The 14,331-nt window shown below is 36.1% G+C and overlaps 1 protein-coding gene across 1 annotated transcript in view; it reads right to left on the bottom strand.

The window, feature by feature from the left end:
• Nucleotides 1–6,342: 6,342 nt before the first annotated feature.
• Nucleotides 6,343–14,331, bottom strand: part of prss12 (serine protease 12) — a 50,094-nt gene continuing 42,105 nt past the window's right edge. The window contains exons 12-13 of the mRNA XM_082164676.1: nucleotides 11,612–11,910; nucleotides 6,343–7,035 (exon numbers count right to left, since the gene is read on the bottom strand). Coding sequence (XP_082020802.1) covers nucleotides 6,728–7,035; nucleotides 11,612–11,910 — 607 coding nt within the window. The 3' untranslated portion in view covers nucleotides 6,343–6,727. The remainder of the gene's footprint in view (nucleotides 7,036–11,611; nucleotides 11,911–14,331) is intronic.

Below are 14,331 nucleotides of genomic sequence, written 5' to 3'. Positions count from 1 at the left end.
TGGGCGGGTTTAGCATTATGGACCCCCAGGGGACCTCGTGAAGCTGGAAGTAGGGCACCGCCTGCAAGGTTGGTGGGTGGGCAGCAGGAGGCGCCCTAGATCCTAACCAATTTTTTTCCCTGTTTCCAAAAATAGACTGACTATTCATGGGTTTCATCAGGTCCCTTTTCACAGGTGTATAAAATCAAGCACCTAGATTATGAATGCAGACTGCATTGTGCTTGATTAATACACCTGTGGAAAGGGACCTGATGAAATCCATGAATACATCACCTACACCTGGGGCCTGTTTCAGAAAGGAGGTTAAGTGAAAACTCTGAGTATGTTAACCCTGAAATGAGGGAAACTCTGGGTTTTCTGTTTCAGAATGGGAGGTATGTTAAACCTGAGAAAGCAGAGTAAGTCAAGCCCGTTTCTGAAAGAGAGGTAACTTATACTCAGAGTCAGTTACCATGGTAACTTACTCTGTGAACCTAACCTGGTCGGGAGCAGGTTTTCTTCGGTAAACCCAGAGTTTCTATCGGTCTCCTCCCCTTTTTTAAAGAAGTGGTGTTTAAACACCTCATTCATTCTTTCAGTACATTTTTATTAATAAAATTAATATTTTATTAATAAATAAAATATCGCTATTTTTACTGCACTTTTTTTTAATAAGATGAAGTCTATATAACTCCTTTACAACTGAAAATACAGTAGTAGATTAGAGTTACATAATGTAGTTCTAAACAAATTCTACAGAATTAAACTGTGGCATTTACTGGAAATCACTGAACTGTGTTCATGTGTGCACCAGAAGTTGATGTTCTTCCACACTCTGTGGGCGGGGGGAGAGATAAGAATACCCGTTTATACTTAGATTTAAACATTGATTCTATAGGTTACTCCACATAAAAATGTGAAATAATCAGAATGTGTAGATTGTTTGATGTGTTGACACATAATATTACCTCTGTAGGCCTCTAAAATAGCCTAAAATAACACATATGTAAACCTCTTATATTTTATGAAGGCCCTTGGATCTTCGGGAGTGACTGGCTCTGAAGTCCCTCCAGGAATTCCCTCAGCCAAAAATGCTGCTGCACTGCTAGGCACTGGATGCTCTTTAGTTATTTAATATGTCAAATGTAAAGTCAGGTAGCCTACACCCATGATATGCTCAAGCCTTACTTGATTTGAATTATGTTTTTATATTTAATTTTCAGCTGCTGCCATGTTCTTTTAATGCCTGCCGGATTGCACCTACATGAAAATTAAAATGAGGTTGAATAACATACTGTTCTTCCAGTTTCACCTCTGATATTATAACAGTTGGGTAAGTTACTTATATTACTAACTACAAATGACATCTTCAACAGTGTAATTAGATTATTGTAATAATGACTATCTTTAGAAAGAATTGGTTTACTTATTACTAAATCCCATATCAACCTCAACCATTTGAACAATACAAGGAGAGACAAGAAACTGCACTTTTAATGCTTTCAAATAAACAATATACAATTGCATGAATTATTCTTGAATTGACCAAAGTGTGTAGAGGGAGAAGGTTACATAAAAAATATACCTTTTAAAAATGTATGTTAAATATGCAGAATTGTTCTATAGTCTAATGCAATTACATCAGATTTTACTTTAAATTACAGAAGAATTAAGAGTAATCCCTTTAATTAAATGACAGTGTTAATGTTCTAATACTGTAAAATTACAGTAACAATGTTCGTACTGGTGAGAAATACGAAGACCTCTTTATGTCTGGCGCTGTTGCCATGGTGACTCATAATATCTGCACTCCATTGATAATGGCTTTTTATAGTTGTGGCGCTTAACTTAGAGTAGGTCAACTCAGAGTTGATTGAACTAACTCATTTCAGCTGTTCTGTAACCGAAAACTCTGAGTTGACTTACCCTGAGATGGGAAACTCTGAGTTCAAGTTTTAACTCAGAGTTGGTTGAACCTCCTTTCTGAAACAGGCCCCAGGGGTCTCCAACCCTGCTCCTGAAGAGCTACCGTCCTGCAGATCTCAACACACACGTGAACCAGATAATCAAGGTGTTTCGGGTTACGTGATCATTACAGGCAGGTGTGTAGCAGGGTTAGAACTGAAGTCTGCAGGATCGTAACTCTCCAGGAGCAGGGTTGGAGGGTTGTACATGTCACATACAACAAAGTGCCATGGTATTACCAAGGTGTTTTGTACATGAACCAGAGTATCATGTAAAATCATGATACACGAATTCCAGTATCATTATGTACCATGGCATTACCCTATGATACAATGCACTATATTACTACCACAGTATTTTTTGTGAGGGGTATTAAACAATCTCCATCATATAGTTGCAGCTTGTTTATATTAGTGTATTTCTTTGTTTTTGTGTCAGAGATAGTGATACCCCTATAGACATTATCATAAATTAAATGATTATTAATATGGTCAAGAACTGATTTTGCCTAGTGAGAAGTTTAACTGGTTTTTAGGCTACTACCAGTTTATATAGTGATATGATACTTCTACTTCAGAAAGGGAAAAGGTCTCAATTACATTGGTTATTTGTACTCAATTACTCAATTACATAAGCTACGTAATATGCTATTAGTTTCTGATGCAGAAAAGTTAGTTCATGCATTCATGACCTCGAGACTGGATTACTGTAATGCTTTATTAGCTGGATGTCCTGCATCCTCAATAAACAAGCTACAGTTAGTCCAAAATGCCGCCGCTAGAGTTCTTACGAGATCAAGAAAATATGATCATATAACACCGATTTTATCATCACTGCATTGGTTACCTATAAAGTTCCGTATTAATTACAAGGTATTGCTACTGACTTATAAAGCCCTAAACGGCTTAGCTCCAGTCTATTTAACGGATCTTCTATCGCCCTATAATCCATCGCGCTCTTTAAGATCACTAAATTCAAGGCTTTTGGTCATACCTAGGATATCCAGAACCACCAAAGGAGGGAGAGCATTCTCACATTTGGCTCCAAAACTCTGGAATAGTCTTCCTGATACTGTTCGTTGCTCAGACTCGCTCTCCCAGTTTAAAACTAGATTAAAGTTGCATCTCTTCAGCCAGGCATTCATATAATCTTACAGTTCAAACTACAATCCGGCCTCTAGCTCATAAATGCCAGAGGAGAACTGGCCCCCGACTGAGCCTGGGTTCTCCCAAGTTTTTTTTTTCTCCATTAGGTCACCTGATGGAGTTTTAGGACACCATTAGGTCACTTGATGGAGTTTTTCGGTTCCTTGCCACTGTTTCCTTTGGCTTGCTCAGTTGGGGATATTTAGGGGATATTTAATCTAATTTTATCAATCAATAAATTCCTCTTGAAATAAACTTTGTTGTATTATTTTAATTTAATACTGTGAAGCTGCTTTGATACAATCTGTATTGTGAAAAGTGCTATACAAATAAACTTGACTTGACTTGACTTGACTTATTTAATAATACTGTGAATTACTGGAGACATATTATGTTCGTGTGCTTGGAAGATCAGAAGGCTATACGTTTATGAGGTAAAGCATTATAAAATCACTGGGCTATACATAAAATGTTTTAAGTTAAGTTTCATTTAGAGAGTTCCAATTTGGCCACAGGATGGCGCTGTAACACTGCTCTCAATGTCAATCACTGAACCAGAGCTCTCGCTCTCGCTCTCGTTCTCTCTCTCAGTGAGCTATCTGGATTGTCACATGCCAGAACAATGTCACTGGTCTGGATAAAGAGTCATAGAGAAACAACTCTCCCTCCTGCCTAGAACTGCAGAGGTCTCATACGTAGCGGATTTACTTTTAGGCCTTCTTACTGTATTTGTACTTCTGGCAGGACTCTTGAATTTTATTTTCATTCAGTGAATCAATATGAATGAATTCTAACAAATAATCTGCATTTCTTCAAATTCATTTCAGCATTTCCCATCATACAGTAAACTTGTCTCCATAGAGAATAGTTTAAAGGAAGAGTGTATTAGAAATGCAGTGTCAACACACGTGCACACACACAGGGATCCTGTAGGTAGGCCTACATTGTAACTCATGTAAACAAAGGGCTTTCTGAAAAGACTGTCCTAACACTGCACTGTCAGGTCTGTACACACTAATTTAGACCACTGTGTGAATGAAAACACAGAAAGCTGGACTTGCTAAAAGTGTAGCTTGACTGTGTATTTAGAAAACCTAAAGCCAACGATTGTTAGAAACGTCCTCAAATACAATATATGGATGTGCGTTCACACAAACACACACAGAATATGCTGTATGTTGGCAGTGGCACCATTACTTGTCCTATAATCTCAGTCAAACCATTTTTAGATTTCCCTCAAACAAAATGTTAAGAAGCTGGCAGTTCTTTGACAGTAAGGTACTATATTCCATCAAGTATTCCAACAACAAATGTTTAATGCTCCAAACTGAGGTTGTCAGACAATTGTATATCAAAAGTTTTTTATGATTTTAAGTTGACATGACTTGACATACTATTTTTAGGCAAGAATAAGCACCATGCCACAAGTTCCGAAATACTTTAACATATACAATGGAAATACTAAGCACTACTGTGTTATAGACCCTGTGTGAAAAATTAACACTTTTTACAGTTTTCATAGTTAATTAACACGATATTACAATGACTGACTCGTGTATAAGAAAAACATGAAATTTACAAAAGCCTAAACACCATAGTTTGTGCAAAATAACAGAGCTTGTTGATCAGAGGTTTTCTCTTTTTTTAACAATAATAACAACAATAATGGATTGCGTTAAAAAAGGGGTGTAGTCTGTAGCAAAACTACGTTCATACATCATGCTCATGGAAGTCACAGAAAATTAATGCTAACATGAAATGCTCCTCATCACAACGCTAAAACAAGGAGGTATAAACAGCTTTGCATTGCACATAATTCCCATATCCCACAGATCTCTGGCTTCTGGAAGTGAGTGTGGCACTGCAAAAATATTAAGCAAATGATGATGTCCTCATGTTGAAATATGGCAAGCCTCAGTCCAATTATCATGAACATCTGATCTATAACACATAATATGTCCTGATTCCTGTGGAGGATTATGATGTCATCTAATGTGCTGATGAGGTGATGTGGTCAGTTGCTTAGCAATGGCATGGTAACCTTATCCCAGGAGTTTAGAATTACCATACATTTCTTGGCAGGAAATCCACAATCTTCTCATTTCAGCATTAAAGCCTGATGTGATTTCAAGCCATTGGAACATTCTTCAGTCCGCTATGTATCAAATTGGAACCTTACTTGTACCATTTGACATGTTCAAATAGTATCTGTTCCTCAATGGCATAGAGTATACAGTCACATAGATACAGGTTAATTTCTCCTTTTAAGGATCAATAATTTCATTCTCACAATTGTGGTCTCTTCAACCTAGAAGTGCTTTCATAAAAAAAAAGAAAAAAAAAAGGATGAAGACCTGAAATGATGTCAATTTAAGACCACCAAATGCATCGCTATCAAGACGGGCCTTTAAAACTTCTGCAAATACTGATTTTCTTTTTTAAATCTGTGTTTTTCTTAAAATATCTAACCATCCTTAAAACAAGATACATTTAGTGTTAATTTAACAAATACAAAAAGTTTTTGTCTGGTTTTAACCCTTAAACGCATTCCTCGGGTCTTTAGCGACCCGGGACGTCACTCCTACCTTCCCTCTCATTCATTTTTTCAAGTTGGACATCAACCTTCTTGGTATTCCCCAATCAATTCATTATAAACAATATAACAAGAATAAAAACAACAATAAAAAAGTGTCTGTTTTCTTATACATTTTTTGTAAAAAGTATATAGGTTCACTAGCGACCTAAGGTATGTAATAGCCTACTAGTGTAAGTATTTTTTTTTCTGCGCAACAATCAAGTCTGATGACTCTGTAAGTGCAATTCACCTTTATTCCTCAAGGTGGCAATGTCTGACACAATGATGGTGTGAACGATCAAAATATTGATTTTGAAGACGATAATGAGCACTGTAGTTTTGAGAATAATTGAGATGGCGAATAAGAGACAGATGTTGAATGTACTGGGGAAATGAGCTCTGACGATGACAGCGATGATGGTAAAAAACATCTGCTCAAATTTAACCCTTCCAAGTGTCAAAAGGTAACGAAATATGCTATATTTTATTCGTGTGCAATAGCTATTAAAATGTCAAGAGTTTTATACTATTGCGGCAGGTAGAGATCCATCCATGTTAGATATAGATCCGGGTCACTAAAGCCCCGAAAATGTAATAATGATTGGCGAAACATTCATGCATTTAAGGGTTAAACAAACCTCACAAACTTAAAAATTTATGCCAAAAAAAAAAAAAAAAAAATTTGCAATGATGTAAGATGTATTTTCTGAAAACAAGTCTTAATCTAATCTTTTTTTAATATTAAAAATAAAAACGTATCGATATATTGTTTCTCTAAATTCATTCAGGATGTTTCGATATTTTTACTGGACAGCAAAAATACTAATTAAGAAAATGTTTGTTTTTTCAGAAGCAAAAGTTCAAGTTTTGTTATGACTATACTGACGCCAGGCACTACGTAATTGACATTTAAGACTTATTTGGAATACTAGACTTAATTTCAGCTAGTTAACTTCAACAAGTTATAAAATTGTTTTCAACTATTATCTAAAAATGTGCTTAATTTTTTTGCCCGCATAGTCAGAAACGTCTGTTATTAGTTGATTGAAATTTCCATCGGGTCCTACTGGCCAATGACCTTCTTAATCCAGGGCACGAAGGCGGAGACTTTGGTGTAGACGCCGGGTGCGTCTTGTAGCCGACAGGCGTGACCCCATGATGTGACCCCATACACAACCCAACTTCCACTCGGCCTCTCACACACCAACGGACCTCCGCTATCTCCACGACAACTGTCCACGCGGCGGTCGTCGTGGGAGGAGCCGGCACACAGCATGCGATTGGTGAACTGGTCCGAATAGCGCTGCTCACACTGACGCTTGCTCAGAACAGAAATCGAGGCCTGCTGAAGAGTTTTCGAATATGCACGGCCTGAGAAAAGAAAAGAGAGGGGGAAAAAAATCCAACAGTTCAGAAAGTCCTCCATTCTGTTAACTTGAAGTCTGGAAGTGATCAGACTTAACTGTTCACGTATGCAACGGAGTGTGCAGTCATTTTTCTGATCAAACACTTCATTCATCCCACTTTAGAATTCTGTTAAGTCCACTTACTGAGAGAAGACTACTCAAAGACTGATTTACAACACAACGTGGCCCTTAGAATGAAGCCCCACCATCAGCACATCACATGATCATCTGTAGATGCTTGACACTGACATTATAATTACACACTGTAGCTCCTTGATGGCTTCCTCATGTTCTGTGTCAGCCTCTGATTACAGCTCTGTCAAGTCTGTCTTTTTTGATGAGACTAGACAGCTGGAAAGGTGTGGCCAGAAAAGAACTGCACTTAATTGTAATGAATGTGCACTTAAATTAAATAAAAGGCCACTTTAAGTGTAGTTCACCCCGAAATGAAAATTATCCCATAATTTACTCACCCTCAAAGCCAACCTAGATGTATATGATTTTCTTTTTTCAGACAAACACAATCGGAGTTATATTAAAAAATATCCTGGCTCTTCCAAGTTGGATTTTGAAGCCCAAAAAGTGCATCCATCCATCATAAAAGTAATCCATTCGGCTCCATGGGGTTAATGAAGGCCTTCTGAAGCAAAGTGGTGCATTTTTATAAGAAAAATATCCATATTTATAACTTTATAATATAAACTATAATCACTGGCTTACGGTAACGGCCGTAAGTGAGTCTACTGTAGTTGCGGAGGAAAAGTGACCTCTGACCCGACGCATGACGTCGGATGTAGAGTAGACGCCTCTCGCGGTTCAAACAAACAGGGCTGGGCAAGAAAATTCAAGCTCCTCTGACAAATTTTCTCTTTAAAAATTCTCGTTTTAGACTTCTAATTCAGTGTTTTGTTTTGCTTTATCCTATGTGCTTCTTCGTTCGTCAATACGTCACATGTCGGGTCAGATGTCACTCCTCGGCCGGAACTCTGAAAGCCAGTGATTATAGTTTATAAAGTTGTAAATATGGATATTTTTCTAACAAAAACGCATCGATTTTCTTCAGAAGGCCTTCATTAACACTCTGGAGCCGGCTGGATTACGTTTATGATGGATGAATGCGCTTATTTGGGCTTCAAAATCCAAGTTACCATTCACTCCCATTATAAGGCTTGGAAGAGCCAGGATATTTTTTAATTTAATTCCAATTGTGTTTAAAAAAAAATGGCTTGAAGGTGAGTAAATTATGGGATAATTTTTGGGTGAATTAACCCTTTAAAGGGTACACTTTAATGGCTATGTTTCGTAAAAGGTGCACTTTGTAATAATGTCAAATTAAAAGTTTTACTAATTCCCCACTAATTCCATTTAATATAAATTTAAACTATAATATACTGTACTTTACTTTAACTGCCATTATCATGCAATTAAGTGCTCAAAAACATTCAATTCTGTTCACACACTACTGTACAGTAAGTACATTCTTTTAACCCTTAAACAGGCAAGAGTAGAAAATGATAAGCAAAAAATAATTTCATGTAATTTTTTATATCATCTGGACTTAAGTAAAACATATCCAAAATAATTTTTGAAATATTTGATATATTTTGGATTTTATGAGTTGTGACTCCCGGGTCACGTTGCCTGATTAGGGTATAAAAAAAGGACCAAGTCATTAATCTGTTAACTGTTACTGGCCCACTTGCCACTGCATGTTTAAAACAATTATATCCTATACTTCTTCTGATGTAATGTTGACAAATTATATATCATTCGAAAGCTTACGAACTCAAGATTCAGCCTGTGAAAACTGTTTTGAAATCGGACATAAAAAGGGTACTTTAACCCCTTAACTCTCACCCCCCTTTTTGAGAATGGACATTAAAATGCACTATTCAAACTTAAATGGTTTTAATTCAAGAATTATTTTGGGTATAGACCTAAGTTTGGTCTTGTTTTAAAGAAGACACTCAGCAAATTATTGCTGAAGTGAAAGGACTTAAAAAAATGAAAGTATGAAAAAGTTATGGAAGTTTAAATTTACAGTAAATCAAATATACTGTACTTGATATTCTTTTATATAAAATATATATTTTACGAAATATTTTTTACTCTAAAATTAATATAAAATCAAAGCCATATATCTAACCAAGTTGTGTTCCAAATTTGAAGTTGATTTCACAAAACTTGAGGTTCCCATGAGATTTTGTTTAGGCGTAATACCAAAAATAGCCACCGGGTGACATACATTCCATTGAATTAAATTGTATGCATTCTGCCGTAACAAATTAATACATTTCTGTCCAAATATCACTTCTGTCACAAAATATCGAACCTTGAGACTCAGACCTTTCTGAAAATATTTTGTCAAGATTAGAAAAGGTTTTGATCATAAATTATGAAACATGATTACGCCCAAAAGGGGTGGAGCCAGATCAAAGAATTTAGAGTACCGTTTCTATGGTAACGCAACGTCCAATTTCAAAACGGTTTTCACAGGATGAATTCTGAGTTTGTAAGCTTTCAAATGATACCTAATTTATGATAACTTCTAAAATATGTGATGTAATAAAAAAGGCGATAAAAAAGATAATCTTATATTTTAGAGGATAATATATATATATTATACTTTTTAGAGGATAATATTATTTTATCATTTTTTATCGACAAATACTAGATTATATGTTTTATTATGAACTTTTAGCATGAAAACCAAAGTTTCAATTATTAAAAGTGTGTGTGTCGACTTTTTGTGACAAACGCCAGAACTCCTGTTATGATGTAGATTTTTTGAGGTGCACTCATGTCATAAATTCATCTATTACTGTTCCTACATAATTTGTAACAAAAAACAGTGCTAAAATATCTATTTAGGAGTCTTAGACCATTCCAACGATATATAGTTTGTCATGATTAGATTAGGATTTAATTGTAATATAGTGAATTAAAAACTCAAAATACACAGATGGTCAAAATTAGGGTTAATCCCTTTTTTATACCCTAAACAGGCAACGTGACTCAGGAGTCACATATATTTCAAAACGTGCTAAATAACAACATGAACAACATATTAATTAATTTTCTTCTTCAGCACCTTAAGACAATGTTTACAATTAATGTTAGCAGTATTATTATTATTTTTCCAGAAGATAAGTAAGTTTAATATACATTTACTTTCCTCAAAATCTGAATGTCCTGCACCACTGGCAGCCATGTTGAATTTAGGTCAGGCTGACTAATTTACCACACAAAAATTTAAGCAAATCATGTGACCAGCATACTCAAGACAGACCAGGCTGTGATAAATGATAAAAGGATTTGATGAAAAAAATCATTCTTATGCCCCAAAAAAGACAATAAAAACTATGTGACTCGTGAGTCACGTTGCCTGTTTTAGGGTTAAAGTACATAATGCCCATAATAAGTAAAAGTATGCTAAAGAGGACATCTTTTTCACAAGAGCATAGCCTATTTACTATTTAGTTTATAATAATGTTAAAAATCCCCGCTAACACATTCTTTTAAAGTATATAATGTCCATAATAAGTAAAAGTATGCTAAAGAGGACATCTTTTTCACAAGAGCATAGCCTATTTACTATTTAGTTTGTTGTATGTTAAAAATCCCAGCTAAAAATGTTTGTAAGAGTATATTATGTGTGTGTAGGTATCTGCAACTGATGCTAGCTGCTAATATTTTAGTTATCTCTGTCTCGCTGGACATCTGGTTGGAGAAATTTACAAATGACATCATTTCACAGCTCCATCACAGAACACTAATGCAGACTAATTTTGTGATTATGAACATGTTAAAATGGCACTCATTCATAAACCAGTGCTTACAAATACCCTCACGCAAACATGCAACCTTGTTTGCAAATACCACAAAGGATACAAGTAATTACTAAATGTTTGAGATGGATGATGCCTGATTGTTGCAGAAAAACAGATGTTATACTGATAAAATGATCTACATGTTCAGCAAACAGAAAATCAGAAACACAAAAACAATATGATCATGTATTAGGCAGATTCCTACAAATGCTGACAAATGTTTAATTGTTTAAAAATTCCACACTTGTATTGTTCAAGTTCAAGTGAAACAAGCTGTTTTCCATTCAAATCAGTGAACTTTTCACACCGAACAACTTTAGAACATATGTTAGTTATCCTTTAAGTAGACATTCTATTTTAAAACAAATAATTCATAATCTAAATTCTGAACAGATGAGCCACGAACAAGAACACACCTATGACCTTAAAGGAATAGTTCACCCAAAAATGAAAATTCTCAGTGTTTTCGATCCCCATTGACTTTCATTGTACGGACAGTAACAGTTCAAACATGTTTCAAAATATCTTTTGTATGCTGCACATCAAAGAAGTTTGGAACGGCATGTAAATAATGACACAGTAAATGCAAAAAGTGTAGGGAGAGTGTAAATGCGTGTGCGTGCGTGCGTGTGTGTGCGTGTGTGTGCGTGTGTGTGTGTGTGTGTGTGTGTGTGTGTGTGTGTGTGTGTGTGTGTGTGTGTAATCTCTGACCTGTGTCTCCCCAGCCTGTGATGTAGCAGTTGCCGATGTCCTTTGGCGCTTTTTCCCTCCGCATTGGCAAGCAGGCGGGCAGCACGAAACGGTTCAGCACGACGCACTCGCCCGTGACACCCCTGTGAGCTCTGTGGCCAGACACACGCACCAGTGCCAGGTCGTAGTCATTACTGGCAGCATGGTAGCGCGGGTGAAGGACGATCTTCTCCACGGCGTATTCTTCCTCGTACTCTTCAGGAACCAGAGAGTGATAATCACCCACACGAACTTTATACAGCCCAGTGCTGTTACCGTATCTAAGAAAGAGCACACAACAGACCCGTAACTTACATATTGGTCAGACATCACTAATCAGCCAATTACCATGACCACTTGGTGATTAACAGAACTGAATCCATGCACAATATTTAGGTGAAAACATATATTTGTGATCGGTGAAAACACATTGGTAATCGGCTGATATTACGAGACTTTTTAATTAGGGTTACTACATACACTACCATTCAAAAGTTTATTTTACAAAAGATTTCTATTTCAAATATATGTTGTTCTTTTCCATTTTCTCTTTATCAAAGAATCCTAAAAAAAAATAAAAAAAAATGTATCACAGTTTGCACTGAAATTTTAAGCAGCACTGTTTTCAACATTGATAATAATAATAATAAGAAATGTTTCTTGAGCACCAGATCAGCACATTAGTATAATTTCTGAAGGACCATGTGACACTGAAAATTCAGCTTTGCCATCACAGGAATAAATTACATTTTTAAATAAATTACATTTTTAAATATATTAAAATAGAAAAGTGTTATTTTAAATTGTAATTTTATTTCTGTTTTTACTGTATTATTTATCACACACAAAAATGCAGCCTTGGAGAGCATGATTTATGCTCACCAAGGCTGCATTTATTTTTATTATATAAAAATCTGAAAAATTATTTGTGCATGCTCATTCTCTATTTTTATATTTAGAATACCTTTTCCATCTAATGATCACTTAAAGTTAATCTTTAAAAACACACAAAAAAATAACAACACTCCTAATTGTAATTTTTAAATCTTAAAAATGATTATCTATTTTTCATGCTGTACAATTGTAATGCTTAATTGCACTTAAAATGATGGATATTGGGTTTAAAGGGATACTTCACCGATTAGCATTAAGCTAGTATCAGTAGAAACCCGGTAGTATTTTCGAATGACCGTGCTTGCCTCCATCATGTCCCCCTGAGACGAGAGATTTCTGTATTGTGTGTCTGGAAAAAAACCTCTGATGATGCAAAATTCATCATTTTGGGTCATCGGAGGCTTTTTTGGCCAGAGGCTAGAGACTACAGCCAGTAGTAGGAGCTAGCTCCGCATGTTTTCAACCCGCCCATAGCGGGTGGGATCTCACGATAAAATGGCGTCTTTTCAGTTTCGAGTAAACTAGTAGCCTAGTTGTATCATTTCTTCCGATTCTCCCCTCTGTAACCGGTAGGTGTGGCTTGGGAGTGCATGGGCAGCGAAGCAAGTGCATTCTGGGAGTTGATCCACATGAGCCAAAAATACATTTTCTGGCTTTTCTCAGTCTAGAAGGCACCAACTATTAAAATAATTTCACATTTCTACTACATAAATGACCCAATTTTAATATACATTTATCTTTCCAGTGGTGAAATATCCCTTTAAGTGTTTTATTTTTCATTTACTTAGGTCATTTTATTTAGTATAGGCCATTAACATTGGCTATACTATCATAACTTAAGGCAAAAAGTTAGTAATAAAATTGCTAAATAAGAGATAGAGAGGGCATACAGACAGGACACATTCAGTAAGACTGAACAACACAACTGAACAGAACACAGTGAATCATCAAACAAGTATACGGGACAGCACAGCAGCGTAATACATTATCACAGGATGATTTATGACTTCTCTCTATGCCACTCAAATAAGTCCTCAAATGAAAAATCTGGTCCCTTCCTCAGGAGCTTCATGTCAACCGATCTTATGGTCCCAAAGCCAAACCACGTGCACTCACAAACACACACTTGCAAAACCACAGTCACGGTCGGTTGGTGAAAACAGATACATACAGGAAGTTTTCTTTTTCCATAAACCCAGCACCATGACATCACACTCACAAAGGTCTTTGCATGAAACAAAGTCTCCTGTGCTTGCCAGTCTTTAATATACTATAAGGTTTTTTCTTTTTTTAACTTATTTTAAATATATAATAATTATATATATAAACAAGAAAATTGTGAGATTAATTACAATTATTGTATTCTATTGGCAGCCACAGTTGCATTTTTCTTCACAGGCTTATATATATAACAAGGGTGGGTAGAAAAAAACATACAATGCCTATTACTTTTATAGTTCATAAATATTTTCCTTATAATGTGTATATGAGTAGGGAATAAACAGAATCAAGAGCTGTTGTTTGCACTGCAGTGACTGTGTGTGCGTGTTTGTGCCCTCCTGTCTGCTTGTTAGTGATTGAAACCATTGGTGTGTAACGGAAATATACATGTGGTGCCAGAGAGAGAGACAGCAGTGTCCCGTTACACGGTCAGGTCTTTTCTGGAAAAAGGATCTGCCCTGTCCGGAATGACACTCTTGGTCTGGCAGGAGTCAGCAGCAGGATCAGCACCACATTCTCAAAGTCTCTTCATGAGAAACACTCTGGAAAGGGCAGCTCTGAGCCTGACACTGTATATACTAAGCTTC

This window comes from Leuciscus leuciscus, assembly GCF_965113295.1.
Source record: "Leuciscus leuciscus genome assembly, chromosome: 3".
NCBI lineage: Eukaryota > Metazoa > Chordata > Actinopteri > Cypriniformes > Leuciscidae > Leuciscus > Leuciscus leuciscus.
This window is presented reverse-complemented; position numbering and strand designations above follow the sequence as displayed.